General features: G+C 38.2%; 3 protein-coding genes across 9 annotated transcripts in view; 1 reads left to right on the forward strand and 2 right to left on the reverse strand.

Moving 5' to 3' along the window:
- The window catches only part of LOC132844292 (low affinity immunoglobulin gamma Fc region receptor III-like), a 237,143-nt gene extending 216,350 nt beyond the window's left edge, over positions 1–20,793 (forward strand). For 2 of the 4 annotated variants that reach the window (XM_060867561.1, XM_060867562.1), the window contains exons 2-9: positions 16,605–16,685; positions 16,794–16,832; positions 16,960–17,247; positions 17,619–17,909; positions 18,268–18,501; positions 18,582–18,611; positions 18,707–18,788; positions 20,501–20,793. In XM_060867561.1, the coding sequence (XP_060723544.1) occupies positions 16,655–16,685; positions 16,794–16,832; positions 16,960–17,247; positions 17,619–17,909; positions 18,268–18,501; positions 18,582–18,611; positions 18,707–18,788; positions 20,501–20,651 (1,146 nt within the window). In that variant the 5' untranslated portion in view covers positions 16,605–16,654 and the 3' untranslated portion in view covers positions 20,652–20,793. Of the gene's footprint in view, positions 1–16,567; positions 16,686–16,793; positions 16,833–16,959; positions 17,248–17,618; positions 17,910–18,267; positions 18,502–18,581; positions 18,612–18,706; positions 18,789–20,500 lie in introns of those variants that run through there. The other 2 variants (XM_060867560.1, XM_060867563.1) reach the window with 2 other exon arrangements.
- On the reverse strand, positions 613–7,804 carry nasp (nuclear autoantigenic sperm protein (histone-binding)). Of its 2 annotated transcripts, XM_060867545.1 has the most exons (15): positions 7,631–7,803; positions 5,195–5,233; positions 4,995–5,108; positions 4,519–4,599; positions 4,321–4,430; positions 3,234–4,043; positions 2,946–3,001; positions 2,769–2,848; positions 2,613–2,686; positions 2,059–2,247; positions 1,762–1,934; positions 1,625–1,687; positions 1,463–1,537; positions 1,039–1,167; positions 613–768 (listed from the first exon to the last, which is right to left on the reverse strand). In XM_060867545.1, exons 1-15 carry the CDS (start codon positions 7,672–7,674, stop codon positions 730–732), a joined length of 2,076 nt encoding a protein of 691 aa, XP_060723528.1. In that variant the 5' UTR covers positions 7,675–7,803; the 3' UTR covers positions 613–729. The 2 variants fall into 2 exon arrangements, with proteins under 2 accessions (XP_060723528.1, XP_060723529.1); XM_060867546.1 differs by lacking the exon at positions 1,039–1,167 and having other exon boundaries at positions 619–768; positions 7,631–7,804.
- Positions 9,375–15,519, reverse strand: akr1a1b (aldo-keto reductase family 1, member A1b (aldehyde reductase)). Of its 3 annotated transcripts, none has more exons than XM_060867548.1 (9): positions 15,375–15,519; positions 13,125–13,220; positions 12,498–12,617; positions 12,258–12,409; positions 11,093–11,288; positions 10,608–10,807; positions 10,374–10,446; positions 10,187–10,273; positions 9,375–10,018 (listed from the first exon to the last, which is right to left on the reverse strand). In XM_060867548.1, the coding sequence occupies exons 2-9, from the start codon at positions 13,203–13,205 to the stop codon at positions 9,953–9,955; spliced, it is 975 nt and encodes a 324-aa protein (XP_060723531.1). In that variant the 5' UTR covers positions 13,206–13,220; positions 15,375–15,519; the 3' UTR covers positions 9,375–9,952. The 3 variants fall into 3 exon arrangements, with proteins under 3 accessions (XP_060723531.1, XP_060723530.1, XP_060723532.1); XM_060867547.1 differs by lacking the exon at positions 15,375–15,519 and adding an exon at positions 13,814–13,940; XM_060867549.1 differs by lacking the exon at positions 15,375–15,519 and adding an exon at positions 13,345–13,364.
- Positions 20,794–21,160: the final 367 nt, after the last annotated feature.

Consider the following 21,160-nt stretch of genomic DNA (forward strand, 5'->3'; position numbering starts at 1 on the left):
ACCCATAACAGCATGGCTATGAGAACATGCTTTACCGTACAACTTCACAGCTATTGGAGGTCAGTAGACTTTTTGAGTGTCAGTCACACACAAGGCATCAAGTCAAGGATGAGAGTAATCACTATCAGGGAGGTGATATTTTATATACCACAGATAATGGTCAATAGAAAACATCCACAGTCTCACACCCGTTTTCCTCGTCATCTTTTCGATGTCTTGCAATCCCCATCTTACAAGAACTGTTATTTTTACTATATTGCTCTGCAGCGTCAGTTGTTTCCATTTGAGATGAACTACCCATTGCCGCTTGCTGATACCTTGAGATTGAAGCCATACAACTGCTCAGTATCCACAAGTAAAAGACTTTAAAAATATACCCAATTCTTTATGTTTATGTAGACTAGGCACTGAGCTGGAAATCGATTTAGAAGACACAAAAAGGCCAACCTTTGAGCTAAACTGTAAAGTAATCCCTTAGACTATACTAGCCTGAAGGAAGCCCAGAGAATACTTTAATATAAAAAAAAAAAAAAAGTGCTCACATCCAAAACATGACATGTATGCAAATATTTATTGAATCTTTACAATACAAAAAAAAATGGACAGACAAGAAAAGAAGGCGGGGGGGAAAAAAACAAAAAAAAAAACCTATTTATAAAAAACAAAATGCTGTTGAGGCAGGCATGCTGTGCTGGTTGGAAGATCACTGGGCATTTTAGAATATACCCGTCACGCCGTGGCTTCTGCAGAGGTAGAAGAATTCACAGCCTAAAACAAAAACATGGAGATGAAGGAAAAAAGAAGAAAAAGCAAAGAGTCAAAAAATTAAAGCAAACAAAGCACTTTAGAGTCATTATAGAGACATTATAGCAAGCCACAAAACAAACAACAAAAAAAAAAAAAAAAAAAAAAAAAAAAAAATTCCTGCAAATGATCTGTATTGGGGAAAGGCATGTGTGATGGAGCTACATAATAGGCCCTGTCCTGAAGCACCTCTGCTGACCCTACAAGCAGAAACATTTAAGCCTATCAACTCGCCTCCTGCTCCATTTTCTCCTGGACTCCATTGCTGTTGCTGGCAGAGTCGGCGCTGCCATTAACTGTAGTCTCCTGTTTGACCTTTTTAGCATCACTGTCCTTTTTTGGGCTCTCGTCTTCTGGTTTCCTCTGTGCAGGAATACAAAGCAGGATAGAACAGACTTTATTTCTTCCCCTCTTACCTCCTCAGCTCAACTCATCTAATCTACTGACCAACCGCACAAATCCACAGCTGCACTCACAGCAATCAGACTACTCACGAGTCACCCATTAACCATGACATCACTTAACTTCTAAAAATCACAATCACATGCATGCCTCAGGGGGCTCGACGCCTTCTATTGAGGGGTTCTATACATACTGGCAGAACAGTTAGGGTCTGTTGGAGAGTCACTTAGTGAACAGTTAGTGGTTGGATGCTCACCTTTTTACGGACGAGATGAGAAATATCTGATGCGGATTTTGAAGAGGACGCACCATCAGCAGGCTTAACCGCAATCTGAAAACCGATCAGAGTGCACTGTTAACGGATGAAACCAAATATTGAAAAAAAATATTTAGCACGTGTTAAAGTTTCCCAATATACCAGGGCAGCTGTAGATGAAGCACCATTTTCAGTTGCAAATCCTGAGGATGTAGATGCCCCTCCCTGAAAAAGAGAACTTAATGCTTCAGCCAGACTAGACAACCATTTCCAGTAAACAAACAGTATATTCAACTCACCAGGGTCTGTTGAATCGCTTCTGTTGCTGCAGGAGCAGTCCTCTGGCTTTCCTTTGCATCTTCCACCTTTTCAACAATTTCTGGCAAAAGCTCCTTCAGTTCCTCTAGTTCACGCTTTTCCTCTGCTGCTCCTTCAGCACCTTCTGTTTTGTCAATTATTTCTTGAAGCATGGCTTGTAAGAGAGACATCAATTTAAATGCTCATCCAGTAAAGAATCTGGCTTAGGATTTATCATGGTCAAAATTAGTCATGGCAAGAAATAACTAAAAGTTGAAGTCATATGAACTATAACATACCCAGGCGACTCTCTATGACTTTGATTGAACTGCTGAAGTGTTGGATGGCCTGGTTGTATTGGCCTGTATAATTGAAGGTCATGCCCAATTGGTAATGAGTCTCTGCCAGCAGACGACTGTGAGGAGGAAGATGCTTTAGCTGTATGGCTAAGCACTCCTGAAAGTCATCTAAGGCCTGGCTGTAGTTTCCTATAAAAGACCAAGTTGCTCATCAGCAATGACTGAAGAGAGAGAAAAAAATAAAAAATCTGCAAGTTTCCTTTGACATTTGACATGATTTGGAAATTAATGATTTTAGAATTGCAATGCACACAACTTGAAGGTGCTATATCCAGAAAGACTTTTGGTGAGAGGAAAAAAAATAAACTAAAAAATAAGTCAGTCAAGGTGGAAGCTTCATCTCTAGGAACATTTAAACAAATGAACCCCAAATGGCCCATGTGTAGGTTTGGAACAAAAAGGATCTAGTTAGCAATTTCCATTATGCAACATTTCACAACAAATTTAAATTTGGACTAGAACTGTTAAAGGAATTAACAGTAAAGTAAACATACCAGATTCCACGCCAACTTCACCAAGTTTCAAGAAAATCTGTGCAGCCATTAGTTGGTCCTCTTTGCTTTCCTTTCTGCAAACAAGACATATATCTTATTTTTCTAGAACAAGAACAAATACCCAAGTGTTGGGGTTCCCCCAGGACGACTTCATACCGTTTGTAAATCACTTTCGCCACTTCCAACATCTCCCATGCTAACTGAAGATTTCCAACATCCTCCTCCTCCTCACCCTCCTTTAAGGCAGCACCCACAAACAAAACAAAAAAATGTTTTTTATTCTTTTAAAATTTATCAACACCCGCTTAGAAAACCCCTGGATTAAGCACAAACCTTATCCTCTGCATTTTCATCTGCTTCCTCATCATCATCGTCATCATCTTCAGCATCTAAACAGGTAGACACTGAAAATCAGATAAAACCAGCAAACACGAGAAGCTTTTGCATCATCTGCAAAGGCCACAACTACAATGTATTTTGCAGATCCAAGAACCTGTTTGGGTCAGAAAGGTTCACCAAGTGAAGGGGGAAAAGAAGAAAAAAAAAAAAAAGCCGCCAGCATAAACTACAATTTCCTCAACCATACACCCATGTGCTCTACGTGGACTTTAAGGCCACTACCTCCAGCATCTTCCTCCATAGGCTCTGGCTGTTCTTCATTTTCTCCCTGATCTTCATTTTTCTCAGTATCCTCCTTTGCCTCTCTTGTAAACTCAGGACCTTCTTGTTTTGAGGAGACAGCGTTATCCAACTCTTTAATACTTCCAGAAGTCTGCACTTCACTTTTAAGATTTTCTGTAGACTCTTGATTTTCAGCCGGTGCCTCAGCCTCCTCACGATTTTCAGCCGGTGCCTCAGCCTCCTCGCGATTTTCAGACGGTGCCCCAGCCGCCTCGCGATTTTCAGACGGTGCCCCAGCCGCCTCGCGATTTTCAGACGGTGCCCCAGCCGCCTCGCGATTTTCAGACGGTGCCCCAGCCGCCTCGCGATTTTCAGACGGTGCCCCAGCCGCCTCGCGATTTTCAGACGGTGCCTCAGCCTCCTCGCGATTTTCAGACGGTGCCTCAGCCTCCTCGCGATTTTCAGACGGTGCCCCAGCCTCCTCGCGATTTTCAGACGGTGCCCCAGCCTCCTCGCGATTTTCAGACGGTGCCTCAGCCTCCTCGCGATTTTCAGACGGTGCCTCAGCCTCCTCGCGATTTTCAGACGGTGCCTCAGCCTCCTCGCGATTTTCAGACGGTGCCTCAGCCTCCTCGCGATTTTCAGACGGTGCCTCAGCCTCCTCGCGATTTTCAGACGGTGCCCCAGCCTCTTCCATCCGTTCTTCCTTGACTTCTTGCTCTTTACCCACTTTTGGCTCCCCTTCCTGAGAATCACTCTTCTCAGACATAGCTTCATAAACCTGTTCACGGAGCTCATCTCTGGTTTTCTCTGTAATGCGGTGGATACATTTAAGCAAAACAGACATCTTTTGACCAAGATTGGTGTGCAATTGTTCAGGTTGAAAGGATTCACACATCTGCATTATAAAAATAGCCCAGAACTTTTACCAACTTATTACTATACCTTCACATGGATTTGATAACACCCATCTACAAATCACCTTCAGGCTTAAGAGCCAAATACACATACGTATGTAAAAACTAATGAAGCCATATTTAAAGAGCAGATACCTGTACGACACAAGTGTTTTCCATAAAATACCCACCATCCAAGTTATCTGCACTCTCAATCTTCGAGTCATTGTGCTTCTCGCCCTCCTCTGAGGATTCCTCCGGGACTCCCTCCAAAGCATTACCCAAGACAGAGTTCTCCATCCTGCGAATACACCCACAGTGTGATGAACTGTTTGGCTTGAACAAGATGATTACAAGATCCAAAAGCAAGAAACTGTTCTATACATTACCTGGCAAGCTCCAGCAAGGACTTCCCACACAAGAAGAATGCCTCTCCGCATTCATCAGCGGTGTCGCCGTATTTCTCAGCTCTGTGACAACGGTGTGATTAAAACAGAATTTAATATTTTTTCCTGTTTTGCTATCCATCCATCTCAAAGCAGTGAAGCACAACGTGTTCATCATTGATGTAAATAACTGCCATTACACCAGTGCATCTAGTGATTGAATGTTGGCTATGTTACAAAACAGCATTGGCAAGCAAGATGGCCACAGCGTTGAACTTGAATTTACACATTTAAAAAGCTTAAACTTTATAATTCAACTCTCCTTAAATTTCTTCAAGATTCACAAAAGAATTCGTACAAGAAGAGAGCCAGGAAAACCTAATCTAGGTCACACATGAGGATGAAATACACCAAATCCATACACTTTATCTAACAGGCCTGCAAAACATTTTCCAGTACACAAAGTCAGTCACACTTACAGCATGGCACAGGCCTCCTGAAACACACTGACTGCAGATACAACATCTTTCATGACCAGGTGCCTGTTTCCAGTGCCAATCAGCTTCTTCGCCTCTTCAAACACATCTACAGAGCTGCAAACCACACAAAATGTTCAACTTACACATGTAAGCAAGTTTTCACCGATTCCAGTACAGATATTAAACACCCAAAACCTCACCTCTCTGCAGCACTCGATGAGCAAGGCTTCTCCTCCACACTGGAAGAAAAATAAAAAGTTTGCAGACAGATCTCTAAATCAAATGAGTTATTTGTTGATCTTTTAATGCCATGTGAGAAGCAAGATCCATCTTCAAGGCAAAAATCTAGGTAAATACAGGACATTTGTATTTTTGTTTTAAACATACAAAAATAAAATCTTAAAGTTCACATTAATATTCCAAACAAGGTATTGATGTCTTCAGAGATGAAAGATATAGCCTTGAACAGATGAATTAATTATTGGTGTGAGCAGGATGCTAAAAGTCAGAATAGCTGATGTCTAATACACAGAACACATTACAATACACTTCTTGAAAAACCGAACTCAAACTTTGGCAGTAATTAAAATAAATACAAATCACAGTTTGCCTGCAATCTTGTCTTCCGTGCCATGAGGATTTTGTACCTCCACTGACATAAGGCAGACTCGGTGAGGATCCTGGGGCATCTAGAGATCTACCAGCTCCGGTTAGACTCTGCTATACTAAAGAGGAGATTCCATGTGATCTTTGAGGACAACAACCTCCTCATCAATACAACATTTATCAGACTGTATATATTTATAACCACACCCTACAGTGTCACCCAGATGAGGATGAGGTTCCCCTTTGAGTCTGGTTCCTCTAAAGGATTCTCAAGGGGTTTTTCCTCCCCACAGTCACCCGAGTCACCTCAGACTTGCTCACTGGGGATAAATACAAACACTTAAATATATCTAATATTAATGTTGAATTTTGTATTATATTAATATCTTTATAATAACCTTTTGTTCTATGTTTATGTTCCATAAAGCTGCTTTGAGACAATGTCAATTGTAAAAAGCGCTATATAAATAAAATTGAATCGAATCACTAGGGCTCATTTAATCACAGTATTAATGGTTCATAATCTTAATGCCCAGCTCTGTTCAGCATGTCTGGAAAGACAAACTCAAAGAAGGAGAGGAGAGAAAAATTTAATAAAAAAAAAAAAAAAAAAAAGTTAGATTTTGCCTGACACCGGATCTTCCTACCAGTGGTGAAATGAGCAATATTTAATTGTTTTTTTTTCACAGGCTTCAAGACCACCTAAAGCCACCATCTGACAATGTAGTAAAGTATTTTAGCTATATATCTATATAGATATAGACAGATATGTATATATCTCCATCTATCTATACACACATACATATACACACGTATCTATCTATATCTCTCTCTCTTATCATTGCTAGAAGGCTTAGTGAAATGAAGCCAATAAGCTGAAGCATAAGTGCTGAGAGAAAATAAGAGGGTTTATAAGTGTAAAAGTTCAGAAATAAGAAAGCCAATTGAAGTATGACATGTCAGCCTAGAATACAGTGTTGTATACACACACAGACATACACACACACAGACATACACACACACAGACATACACACACACAGACATACACACACACAGACAAACATACACACACAGACAAACATACACACACACAGACAAACATACATACACACACACAGACAAACATACACACACACACAGACAAACATACACACACACACACAGACAAACATACACACACACACACAGACAAACATATACACACACACACAGACAAACATACACACACACACAGACAAACATATACACACACACACAGACAAACATATACACACACACACAGACAAACATACACACACACACACAGACAAACATACACACACACAGACAAACATACACACACACAGACAAACATACACACACACAGACAAACATACACACACACAAACAAACATACATACACACAAACAAACACACAAGTAAATAGTAAGTCTGTACATTACGTAAATCTTTATAACCACAATAACTAACTAAAATGTTTAAAAACAATGCGAATAAATGCCAATAAAACATCCACTGAGGAGTTTTTATACCTTTACTGTAAGATAAAATGGTTCATGTGTCTAAAAAGCCCTTGGTTTAAAGTAAACACAGTAGCCGCTAGCTTAGCATAGCTTAGCACCACACACACTGAAGTCAGTGCAGAAGTGCACCTAGCATCGCACGCGCACACAGTCAGTGAGGGGATTAAGCTTATTTAGCTTTATAAAGTCTGACAAACTCGTTATAAAGTGAAAACCGGAGCACGAGCCGTTTTCTGGTGTTCGTGTGACAGAAAGGAAAGTAAACCGACTTAAGTGGAGTGACGCTAGCGAGCTAGCAGTGCTACTCTCCCGCCAAACGTCACGTCCTCGCGCACTGATCAGCGTTAGAACGGGCGTCACAGCGGCAGCAGCGTACTGACTAGTGCGCGAGGGCGCAGTGGTGATCAACAAAACTGGCCTCGTGCGCAGTGGTGAACAACAGAACCGGCCTCGTGCGCTGCGACTAGCATACATCGGGCTCAAATGTGGGGGGAAAAAAAACTCACGCTTTTGTGGACGAAGAAGCAGCAACATCGGTTTCCTCCGGCATGTCCAGTGTGCGCGTTAACCGACAACTTAAAGTACACCAAATAGCCCAGGGAAAGAAAAAATGGCAGGCTCGCGCACGGCTGATTGTGAAGCGAATCCGCTTGGCGCCTTTAAATACAAACGCTGTGTACTTTCCTGCTAACCTTTGACCTCGTGTCAAAGCGCGGGAATGGATTTTAAAGGGCACGCGCAAGCTTGGAAACCTAACTAAGGCTCAAATTTCCACAACTGTTATTGTGTATGAAACACTTCCTACATTAGCGATTAACACTAAGCAACTAGTGCTTTACCTTTTTTTGTTTTTGTTTTTTAGACATGATACACATGATTTGAAAAGTATGGTGAAAATCAACTTTGTCTAAAGAGGCCCTGAGGTGGAAAACAACTGTGGGCCTTAAAACAGAGCCTTGTGGGACACCATACTGTACTTTATCAGGGCCTTAAGGTCTTCCATTGATTATAATAAACCATTTATTAATTCATTAGTTAAAACTAATAAATAAACACACACATATATATGTATGTAATTTATTAGACATAATTAAATAAATAACTTTGTCTAAAGATCTACACCATGCAACAAAGTTTCTGTTTAGTTTCTGCTTATCGATTAACACGAATCAACTAGTGCTTTAGTTTCCTTTATTGTTTTTACACATGATGCACGTGATTTGAAAAGTGTTTGTTTTTTCACTATATGCCCAAATGTTTGTGGACACCTGACCATCACATTCATGTTTGTTGAATGTCCCATTCCTGAGATGACAAGACTATCTGTTTAATCCATACTGATACATATAATTGTCTATTATAAGCACAAAAGTGAAAATCAACTTTGTCTAAAGAGGCTCTGAGGAGAAAAACAACTGTGGGCCTTAAAACAGAGCCTTGTGGGACACCATACTGTACTTTATCAGCGCCTGAAGGTCTTCCGTTGATTATAATAAATCATTTGTTAACTAATTAGTTAAAACTAATACATTTATATAAATTATATATATTAACTTATTAAATATAAGTAAATATATAACTTTGTCTAAAGATCTATACCATGCAACAATGTTTCTGTTTAATCACATTTCATTTTAGTATTCTAAGAGATTTTGTGTCAGGTGAAATGTTAAATATCATTTGAACACGTGGGTTTATTTGACAGGATTCCTTTGGATGTGTGTGTTGGGTAAATACTAAAACCCTGTCCCAGATGTCTCCCACTCACTTTTACTATAATTGAACGGAAGAACAAACCAAATTTAGACAAACTGCATATTCACATAGTTAGATATGTAATTTCTAAACTAAATACAGTTGATTTTGTTTGCATTTCTGTAAGAGGTAGGCCAGTATAGTATCCATGGGCAGCTAGAAAAAACAACACCTCAGAAATCAACTTTACATGTAATATCTCTTTCAACAGGCACAGCACTTCTGTACTGGCAGTGGTGGCTCAAGCAGTTAAGGCTCTGGGTTGTTGATCAGAGGATTGGGGTTGGCACTGCCAAGCTGCCACTGATGGAACCTTGAGCAAGGCCCTTAACCCTTACTGCTCCAGGCGTGCTGTATCATGGCCGATCTTGCACTATGACCCCAAAATTGTGATATGCGAAGAAAGAATTTCACTGTGCTCTAATGTATATGTGACAAAATAAAGGCTTCTATTCTGCCTGGCAAAGTTGCAGTAATCAGACTCACACAGAGAGATCAATTCTACATTCTCAGTCACACATTTATTTAGTCTTTAGTTCTTCTGGTGAGTTTCACATAGTAAGAATACGAGTTACATTCCTTTTAACTTTATAATATGTAGGTACATGACAATACGTGACAATCAGATGTTCCTTATATGGCATTGCTCATCACATTCAAAATCAAGTCAATGCAGTAGGGGTGTAACAAAATATGAATACATCACTGAGACTGAACAGATAATGTGTTTAAAACAGACAGAAACACAGATACAAATAGGAGGTACACTTGTTTAATGTTTTATTTTTATAAAGCTGTCCGAAAAGGTTTACAGGGCATCTTGTTGAAACTAGTGTTATGTATCTGGACTGGGATCATATGAGACTCACCAAAAAAGTCATCCAAATACAGATAGGGATATTTGGGACAATAAACAGATACAGAATGTCAAATACCTTAATGCCTGAGAAATGAAAAATGGGTGAAAATGCTCCCATCAGTAAGGTAAAAACCTACATGTATCATGTTATGTGTTCAGCTTTGCCAGTCGAAGTGGATTGGAAGGCACATAATCCTGCAGTACAATGTATTCATTAATAAGGATCATTAAATGGATAGTAGGGATGTCCTGCATCCCTTGGTACAGGTTTGCCATCAACCTGAAAAACAAAACAACAATAACAAAAAAACAGCCTTCAGTGCTGTTAGAGATGGTACACTTTCTCTTTTATTTATTTACACCACTTTTACACTACTTCTTTGACGTCCATAACTGAAGTCACAAAATGAACTGACTTAAGATAATTATTATGGGCTGAGAAACTTACAGTAATAGTTGGCACAATGTATCTCCAGCCTTTGTTCAATGCTGTCACACTGTCCATCTCGGCAGACTCAAGAGTGAAATCAAAAACCTGCGTGTGCACAAAAACGTGTTAAAATACAATAATAGCGCTAGAAGATAATAATAATAATAATAATAAAAAATAATTGAATAATGAAAAAATATATAACCTGCATATTTTCTTTAATGCGAGACTCTGTAACACTCTTTGGGATCGTCACAACACTTCGCTGAGTCTGCCACCTGCAATTTTAGCAAATGTAACATACTCTGTTTGTGCAACACGTCACACAATCCAGCAACACAAACAATAAACTACAGTGGTATACGTTGGTTCTATACTAGGATGCATACATTAAACAGAAGTACTGTGTTTAATTCACTGCAGTCTGGAAAACATTTACCTGATTATAATTTGTGCAGGAGATTTGTTGTACTTCTTGGCTAGAGCTGCAATGACTGGCTCCTCTAAGATAACTGGCTCATCTGGTCTCTTCCAAGCACGATCTGGAGAGCCAAGTGGACTGTAGGCAGTCATCACTAAGCCCCTCTCCCTGCAGTGAGCAAGAAGCTCCACCTGGGCAAGATAAGGATGACCTTCCACCTGGACCAAGCGAAAACTTTTCATTTCAGGTTGTTTTTTAAGCATTAATATGCAAAGACCAAATTAAAATAGAACAATGATTTTTTTTTTCAAAAACTAAACTCTTAAAGTTTTGTTAAGGCCCCTTTCAACAGTCAGTCAATCAGTTAGTAAGCAAAAATGCCTTCTCTAGGCCCCTGCAGCAATAAGGGATTGTTAAGCAACAAAACAAATGATCTTCAGGCTTTTTCTATTATACAAGAAAATATCCTACATTTGAATCATTTGAAATATCTCTCTCCCAACCTGTAAAACAGTAGGCTTTATGTTGGCCACGGACAAGACATCATCGATCTGTCTGCTGTTGAAGTTAGAGAGCCCGATAGCCCTCACAAGTCCCTTTTCGACGAGTTTCTCCATGGCGGCCCACGTCACCTTGTAGTCAATGTCATCATACAGTAAGGTCCCATCTTCCTTTCTGGGGAAAGTGGTATCCCCCTGCCTAGAAGAAGAAGAACATTCAAGCTTTTGTAGCATGAGGATTGGAGGTCTGAAATGTTTCAACGTTGCAGAATCAGATCTGTTTAGACGTGGACTACACTTTTGCATTTTAATTCTCCCAGCCATTGTACTCTACTCTTACATGAATACAAATACCTGTTTTAAAACTGAATTTTGTCTAAAATGATCTGCGCTCAAAATGGAAATGCAATTGCAACTTCATGGTCAAAAATGCATTTGAATTTGAATACAGTACTGAAATTGCCACCATATCCGTCGCTACTGTCATGTCAATCATTTACCTTTAATAACATTGTAAACTTAGTTAACTTTTTTTTGTCTACTGTTAAGGCTTCTGGAGGCATGTGTTTAGAACGAACACTGGAAATGATGCATTTCTCCTGGTTATAGATCAGGATTCCCAGTGAGCAAGCTTGACGTGACATTCGCATGGAAAATCTCCCCTAGAGGTCATGAGACAGACAGAGGAACCAGACTAAAAACATAACTGCATAACATAAACTCACAAACAGTACTGAGTGGTGAAAAGATGTGCAGTATTGTGAATTAGAATCCTGGGATGAGCTCAGTCTTTATTGTTACAGCAGCTGCAGATCTGTAAGAATAAATCTATAGTATCCAGGTAAAATGATCCAGTTTATCAGGGTGAGACTCATATACGTGGGAAAGGGTGGGACATATAAACCTTTAGGGTGTCTATGTGGATCACACTCAACTGCACTATCATTGTACCTAGAGAGGTTAGATCATGTAGTGCTCCTAATTTGTTCTATTCCTTGTGTCTACTGTAATTGTGGCTCTTGCTGTTCTTGTGCTTGGTCAGTTGGTAAAAATTCAATCTATTTGTATCTCTGACAGCCACACGCTCAGATTGTGAAATGATGTCTCATTTGTAGATCAGTGTAATAGGTTCCCTTGGTCAAGGGGTTATGTGACAGCCTACACTTACTTAAAGGCATAAGGCCAGTGAATCAGGTAGAGGTCCAGGTACTCCAGCTTCAGCTCTTTCAGGCTGTTTAGCAGTGCTGGCTCCACGTCCTCAGGATGGTGCTTCGTGTTCCACAATTTGGAGGTCACAAACACGTCTTCTCGTTTCAAGGCCTGACATTGAGGACAGTTTGTGAGAAAAACAAAAGAAAATCCATGACATGTATTTTCATAGCTTAGGCATTCATCTCAGATGACTCACTTTATCAGGCCCCAACATCTCCTGAAAGGCTTCTCCAATTTCTGATTCGTTTCCATAAATGGAAGCGCAGTCGATGTGCCGATATCCAGCCTGAAGAGCCCATATAACCGCCTGTTTCACCTGCAATCAAAAACGTAAAAATATGACTATATCTATTATAATTTTCTAAGTAATAAACGTTGCAACCATCATTTTTTTAATCATAGAAACATATTTGGATTTGTAAATCTGCAAATGTCACAACGGTCATACTTCAACTATAGACATGAATCCTAATGTATAAATCCAAATGTACATGATTTTAAGGCTCATGCTAATACGTCAATGTTAAGATCTGATTTAATCATTTTAAACCTATTACCTCTTATGCAACATTTAGACTGAAAAAAAAAAACAAGTCAATGACTGCAGAGAGTTGAACTAAAGGTTTTGCAATTTAGACAAAAGATGATTCTCAAATATCACATGAGATGTTACAGATTAACCAAACAGACTATGGTGTTGCAGATCATCTCATCTCACTAGACTTTGCAATCATGCATGTTTACTTTTGCCAAATATTTAACAACCCAATAGGCTGAATATAAAACATAATACGAACGGTCTACACGAAAAACATACACTCACCTTTCCGGACTCACTCTTCCACGTCCCCAGGCCAACGAGTGGCATCTTTCGCCCGGTGTTCAGCACTGCATAGTCATTCATGTTTGCCTTATGACTCTAAGAAACAAGAAGAAGAAACGATTCCACTGTGTATCAGATCAGTCTTGAACTCATTCAAAGTGAGTAGGTGTTTACAACCTGCCTCAGGACTAGTGGTGTCACTGGACTTTAGCCCACTCACATTTAAACTCAGAAATATTCACCGAGGTTTATAAGTGACAAAGAAAGGCAGGAAGGAAAAAAAGAAGGAAGGAAAGGTGAATCTGCTGACTTGTGAAAAAAGCTAAAAAACTGCCCATGTCCACAAATAGTCAAAATTTTCCACATTTAAGATATCATTCTCTAAATTTAGTGTGTGTATTCTTGTAATTCTCAAAATGTAGGTTATTCTGACATTTAGAATTCTCAAATTTAGGTTAAACAAGACGCCCAGTGTTATTGTAAACTTATATTTACATGCTAGCAAAACTATTAATGCTAGTCACAGGAATATTAGCGTACTAGGGTACTAAACAGTAGGGATGGATGTGCGCATGCGCACTATTTTCACATACTGTTTAGTACAGAAATATACAACATCGAAACCACAATATTTAACAAATTGTATAAGCAATATAAGGAAAAAGCATAAATATTATCTCATGTCATACCAGATTCCGACAATAAATCCTCCAGGTGAATTTGAGTAAACGTGCAAAAATTTGCATTGAAGTTTTTGGCTTTTTATTCGGAGTTTTCCGTTCCACCTTAAAAGATCCACGACTTACTATCTCTGGCCTGTAGATGGCGCCATAGAGAAAACTAAGCTTTTATTGTTATTTATACCATAAATAGCTGATGCAGTACATAATGGAATGAAACAACTTTCCTCTAGGACAGTGGTGCTACATAAAGATATATACATACATAAGGCATCACAAAACAAAGGGCTAAAAAGTAAAAATAAACATATTTAACATGAAGTACATACGGTTTTTTTGCACTACCATGCACTTCTCACAGTTTATGTACATAACTGATCAGTCATATATTCTGTATTCATATTTAATACTCGTACTGATTATATAGTATCTCATCGTCTGTATAGTCTCATACAGTCTGTAGTGTCTTGTATAGTCTGTATCGTCTCGCATAGTCTGTATTGTCTTGTCTTGTATAGTCTGTAGTGTCTCTTTAGTCTGTATTGTCTTGTCTCGTATAGTCTGTATTGTCTCGTATAGTCTGCAGTCTTGTCCAGTCTGTATTGTCTTGTATAGTCTGTAGTGTCTTGTCTTGTGTAAGGAATTCACATTACCAGAAAAGATTGTTTTAGGCAATTATTCTCACATCTTGTATAGTCTGTATTGTCTTGTCTTGTATAGTCTGTATTGTATTGTCTCGTATATAGTCTGTATTGTCTCGTATATAGTCTGTATTGTCTCGTATATGTAGACAATACAAAAACTATTAGACAGATATATGAATCAAAATAGCCGATCAGTATACAATCCGTGCTGTTTTAGTGCAAATAAGGATGCTTTGTATTGTATATATACAATACATATATATAAAAGAAAATTTCAACTTCACATTTACATTATTTATCAGACGCCCTTATATCCAGAGCAATATACATTATCTCATTTTTACACAATTGAGCAATTGAGGGTTAAGGGCCTTGCTCATGGCAAACTCACAACCTTCCAATTCTTAGCCCAACGCTTTAACCACTAGGCTAATACAAACCCATAAATAACAGTCCTGTGGACTTTTGTGGCATTTGAGACTATTGAATACTGACAAACTGTGCTTTCATCTATGGAGCAAGCAGAAATAGAAAACAGGTAAAGGAACAATGAGGAGACAGCAGCATAGGAATTAAGAGGAAAATGATATTTAACTCATATTACCACAGTAAAACACCTCTCTTCATATTGAATAATTGTATTATACACACAATATTATCATATGCAAGGTGATGTTTTTGGAAGATCATGCAAACTGGTTAGATTTTCCTCTTTGCAGTGTTCACCCAGTCATACAAACTATTTATTTTGCTCTATAGCGCCATCTACAGGCAGATAAGTCCTGGATCTTTTAAGGTGTGACTGAAAAAAATCAAAAAGCAAAATCCAACTTCAACCTCGTGATAAAAACCTGAACCATGAAGCTCACATTGGATAAATTATATGTAACACACACAGCCTTTTGCACACAAACACACATACTCACTCTCTTCTATCAGTAACGAATATCTTCACTGAAAAATCAGCCAAGGATGGTGATAAAAATGTTTTATTTATCTATGACACTGTATGAAGCACATCCTGTCCACAGACCTCCAAATTAAAAGTCCCTTATGGCGTCACACGTTGCTCTATGATTAGAGAAACATAGACATTGCATTGTTAGTTAAATAAATGCAAAAAAAACAAACAAAAAAAAAACCAAACAAACAACAAAACATATATGTGCTACATATTTACAATGAAGGAACAAATCATTAGTTATTCTTGTTTTGCAAAAGCGTTTTAAATAAATAATAAATGAATAAATAAAATAAAAGCAAAAAAGAAAATTAAAAATAAAAATTCTGAGTTGACTTTTTAAAATAGGGGAAAAAATCTTCCACTAGCTGGTTGAGGCATTTTATAATAATAATAATAATAATAATAATAATAATAATAATAATAATAATAATAAAAAAATACTACTACTACTACTACTACTACTACTACTAAATATTATTATTAATAACAACAACAACAACAATAATAACATTCATATTCATATTCATATTCATATTATTATTATTGTTGTTATTATTATTCATAATAATAACAACAACCATAATAATAATAATAATAATAATAATAATAATAATAATAATAATAATAATAATAATAATAATAAATCCAGTCTGTCTGTTACTGTTCTACTTCTTTCATTGCCAAAATGTTTAATACCAGTTGGATATGGCTGTGATGTCATGTGTCTACAAACCTTTAGCCATATAATGTATCATGATGCTATTTCCACATTTCCATTTCCATCATATTACAATTCGACAGCTTTACTCTGCTTCATAAATTACAGGTGCAGGAACTCAACGTCCTTGAGCTCTCTCCCACCATGAGTCAGTTTAAAAAGCTATTTGTTCTCAGCCACTTTCTGTACCACTTTCCATCCATATTCTGTGTAGTGTATCTTCCACTACAGCATACATTCCATTACAGATATTCATTAACTTTGCTGGATCTGTAAATATCCTTCAGTATGATGCTTCTTTATAAGAATCATTTTTTGAACGCCGTTGTTGTTGTTTAGAAAATAGAGCATTACATGTTAATCAGTATATCTCTAAGGACAGGAAGGGGAGGAGTGTGAAAATGAGATTATGTCTGGGAATGTAAATGTTTTTGCTGTTTGTGGTGTCTTTTGACTCAGTTAAATAGCCTATTCCATCTTGCTAGCTGGTCTGGGAGAAAGATAATGATCCTGGGTTGAAGAAAATGAAAAGTTTGTTTGTTCTTGTGGCTATAGGTGAGTTTTCCTTAGATTCTTTAAATGTTCTTTTTAGTATTGGCATCCAGTATGTCTGCATGTTTAAGGAAAAGTTAATAAGTTGGTTGTTGTTTTTCTTTTTTCAAGTAATGTCCTTATCATTGGCCAAAAACAGAACATCTGATGGTATAACACACACACACACACACACACACACACACACACACACACACACACACACACACACACACTTTAAAACTTTACCTATATTTTGTAACATGTTCTTTTTCCTGTACTAAATTCATTCTTTTAGAAGTTGTTTTGACTGCCTGGCCTCGGGGACAGCACTTCTACCTCGGGGAACCTATTGTTCTGACATGTGAGGTAAAAAGGAACTCTTCAGAGCTGTGGATCTACAGTTGGTTTAGGCACGACCTCGATAAGGCTCTGACCCCTGGTCGTGCTCACAGAGTAAGCCATCACACTTACTCCATTTCAGCGCTGACCTCTGAGGACAGTGGCACATACTGGTGTAAAGCTTGGAAACAGCACACAAATTCCACCCTGCTAAGTAAACCTGTGTCTTTAAGTGTCACAGCAGGTAAGACGGAAAAACTCAGCAAGCACCACCAGTAGGTATAACCTTTGGGTTCAGTCTAGGGCAAAATGATAAAGAATGTTTTAGAGTGAAACTCGTACATGTCTCACTTTGCCTTATTCTGTTATTCAACCTCAAGGGTCTGTGAAGGGTCTGAGATACTATATCTATTACTGACAATTTCAAGAATCTAGCCTAAGTGAATAGGACGACCATTACAATCAACAAATCTGCATTAAGCAACAAATTAGGTCATTTCATAGCATTCATGCATTATTTGTGCTTGTGTGCTTGTGTTTATTCCACTGAAATTTCCAGAGTCTGAACAATTCTCCTTTCGCCCTCCCTGTCTTTGTTCTGTCATCTTTACCAAGCCTCACCTCCTGCATCCCTGGAGGTCTGGCCTGACAGCAGTCAGCACTTGAAGGATGAACAGTTTTCTCTGCACTGTTTAGTACACGGTGGTCAATCAGCAGGTTGGACCCTGAGACGCCTCCATGGTGCTAAGGTAAATTCAGGCTGTTTGAAGATCGAGGGAATAGTCAATCCTGATCAACCTGACAAATGCAGCTTTAACAACATTACTGGTGGGTTAAGTGGCTTGTACTGGTGTGGAGCAGCCAGAGGGGATCAACGCAGTAATGCCATCAACATCGCTGTGACCGGTGAGCTAACACATCCTTATTCAACCACAAGGCGCTTTATGAGTGTTGGGTGGCCATAGTGAATAGCTCTTAGACTCGAATAACCTAGAATAGGTCTGAATCCAATCGGAATTAAGGTTACCTAAAATTATGTTAGTTATTTGAGGATTTGTTTTTGTTCATTCTTATTTCATTGATTAATTTGATCCAAAATGAAAATTTTTTATATCAATAAATCTATACAGCAGTAGCCTAATAAACAATATCCATGCATAAAATAAAATCTAAAACAGATTAGTCCTAAGTATTCTGATAGAAACAGCAATCACATAGATCATAGTGACACTAACAGTAGACACTGTTTTCTTCTTCTCCCCAGATGACCATGTGATACTCCAGTCTCCAGTTCAACCTGTGACAGAGGGAGAGACTGTTACTTTAACATGTAAAACTTCCAACAACTTATACCGTGCACTGATCTATAAAGACGGTGTGAGCATGAATAATGCCAATGTGACGATAGTGAATGTGACTAAATCTTATGAGGGATTTTACAAGTGTGTCAACCCAACTGCTGCTGTGGAGAGTCCAGAAAGCTGGCTCTCAGTGAGAGGTGAGGAAATGATTTTTTTCTGTCTAATTGGAATTGCTGTTATTCTCTAAACCTGTTTTCTAAATCTTTTTTATCTACAGATAACTCAGAGGAAAAAAACATCTTTGTAGGTATGGATGTTTTGAGCATGCGTTTAGCTTATTAAGCCATATTTACTACTATGTTTTCATGCCCTCCTGTCTTATGTCCTTGATGTGTTCTGTAGCGGCGTGGGTTTGGGTCGTCTGTGTCATCGTCATCATTCTGCTTTTAATCCCTGTGACTTTTCTGCTTGTACCAAGCCTCAGGTAAAACAACCATTATTGATAACTATTTTTTTGTCTTGATATTTTTATGACCATCAATGCATTTAGTAAACACTATCAAGAGTATCAGTATCTCACTATCTACACTATATGGCCAAAAGTGTATATGGACATCTGTCCACTACACTCTGTGCTTGTTGAACATCCAAATCCAGAGTCCAAGATGGTTCCCATCTTGCTGCTATAACATTTACAGCAGTGGGTAAATGCCCTTATCCAGAGCAACTTACATTGTATCTCATTTATTCAATTGAGCTATTGAGGCTAAGGGCCTTGCTTCTGGTTTGAGCTCACAACCGTTTGATCAGCAGTCCAACAGTGTAACCACTAACCACTTTCCCAATATGGAGGCTATATCTCCTCCGATGTGGAGGTTATCACAAACCTCCATCGAAGGTTCTGTAAAGGTTTCTGGACGTGGCTTTGGGGATTTGTGCACGTCCTCCACAACAATTAGTGAGGTCAAGAACTGATGTTGGGTGAGGAGGTTGGGGTGCAGTCAGCATTGCATTTTACCCTAAAGGTGTTTGGTGGAGTTGAGGTCAGGACTTTGTGCAGCCATACATGTTGTTCCATTCCAATCTACCAACACCATGTCTTTACACACTGCGCTTTGTGCTCAGGGGATTTGTCAAGCCGGAACAAGTTTGGGCCTCTGTTCCAGTTTTTAATTAAACAGAAAACAAAGACAGTCTAGACAACTCTGTGCTTTGGTGGCAACAGTTTGGGGAAAACCAATATATAAGTGTGATGGTCAGGTGTTCACATCGTTTTGGCCATATACAGTAGTGTAGATTTGAATGTCTGTAACGCTGCTTTCTGGCAATTGTTAAATAAGGACAAAAACACTTTAGAAAAAAATAACCAATACCAGGATGGAAAGTAATAATATATAAGAAGGCAATATTTTCTTTATCTTAAACAATAAGAATATGTTTCTATGCATACAGTCAAAGGTATTAGATTAGATAGATCATAGATGAATATAAACCTGGTGTCGGAATTACAGCTCACTTGAGTATCAGAGCTGCTGTTATAGAAAGTTAATCAACACCATCAGGACCAATCAGATTTTGAGAATTGAGTAGTGCTGTGGTATTAAATTGTTTAACGCTTAATACTAATAAGCATATTGCTTCGGTATGTAATGAAAATAAGCCTACTCATTCATGTTAAAAATTATTTACAATATAATCTTCTAATTTCTCATCTCAGAGATGTCAGCAGATTTAGAAGTTCTTCAGACCCGAGTTCTTATTTGTCAATGATGTGGTAATTCTGTTAGTTGTCTCCAGTTATAAGATGGAGTTAGCGAGTCTGTTTATAATAAAGTGTAGTAACTTGAATAGAGTGCATCCACAACAGTGTTGCACTAATAGTGGGTTCTTAGAAGTGGGAATATTTTCACATACTGACTTAAAAAATTGTCTGAAAACTGTCAGAATTCAGTGTTTACTCCAATAGTCCATGAGTTATGAGCAACCAACCACTACACTGCATTGTACCCCTACAAATTAACACTAATCTAAACCTGTATAAATCTACATAAAAATAGAGTATAACAAATTCTGGGGAAGATGTATTTATTCCTCAAGTTTGTGAATGTGAAAGATTATATATGCATTGTTTATATTCCTAGTTACAATATAGATGTCATACAGACAGATATGATCAAACAAATGTTGCTTTTACAGAAGGAGAATAAAGTTGTTCCCAAGATGCGGAGAGATTAATGCCCATCAGGAAATGCCTAAAACCAAACAGGATGTGACAGAGATCCAGTGGGACCTGGGCTGGATGGAGATGACTAATCTGCTGGATAATGTGCCATACACTGGCATCTGAGCAGCTCTTAAATAGCTTACATAGTGTTAGTCTAATCAAAATACAACAGTGCAGAATAGCTTTATGATTATACATTGTGATTGATACTGAGAGTCAATAATCCATATTATTTTGTTAATGTAATGTGTTACGATCTCAACTTTTCTAGGGGTTTATTGAGAACGTAAACAAGTAAAATAAATAAATGAGAACTTTCCTTTGCCCTTATCCCAGCTCTTCTCACTGTTTATTCTTATACTACGCCAAAAGGGTCACACAAATCCCCTCTTTGTTAACACCATACACGAAAAGAACAGTACACCAAAGAAAATATTCTTATATTTTCTTTATTGTCCAGGGCGTAACAAACCAATGAATACAAACGATAAATAAGCCTAAACAACTAAACAACCCAAAGCGTCAGGAGAGAGCAAAGGCCAAAACAACAAACAAAACAGAAACTTACTTAAAAGTAACCAAGTAACTTCCCTGCCCAAAATAACAATAAAATTAAAGACAATATTCTTACC

This window comes from Tachysurus vachellii, chromosome 4 (genome assembly GCF_030014155.1).
Source record: "Tachysurus vachellii isolate PV-2020 chromosome 4, HZAU_Pvac_v1, whole genome shotgun sequence".
NCBI lineage: Eukaryota > Metazoa > Chordata > Actinopteri > Siluriformes > Bagridae > Tachysurus > Tachysurus vachellii.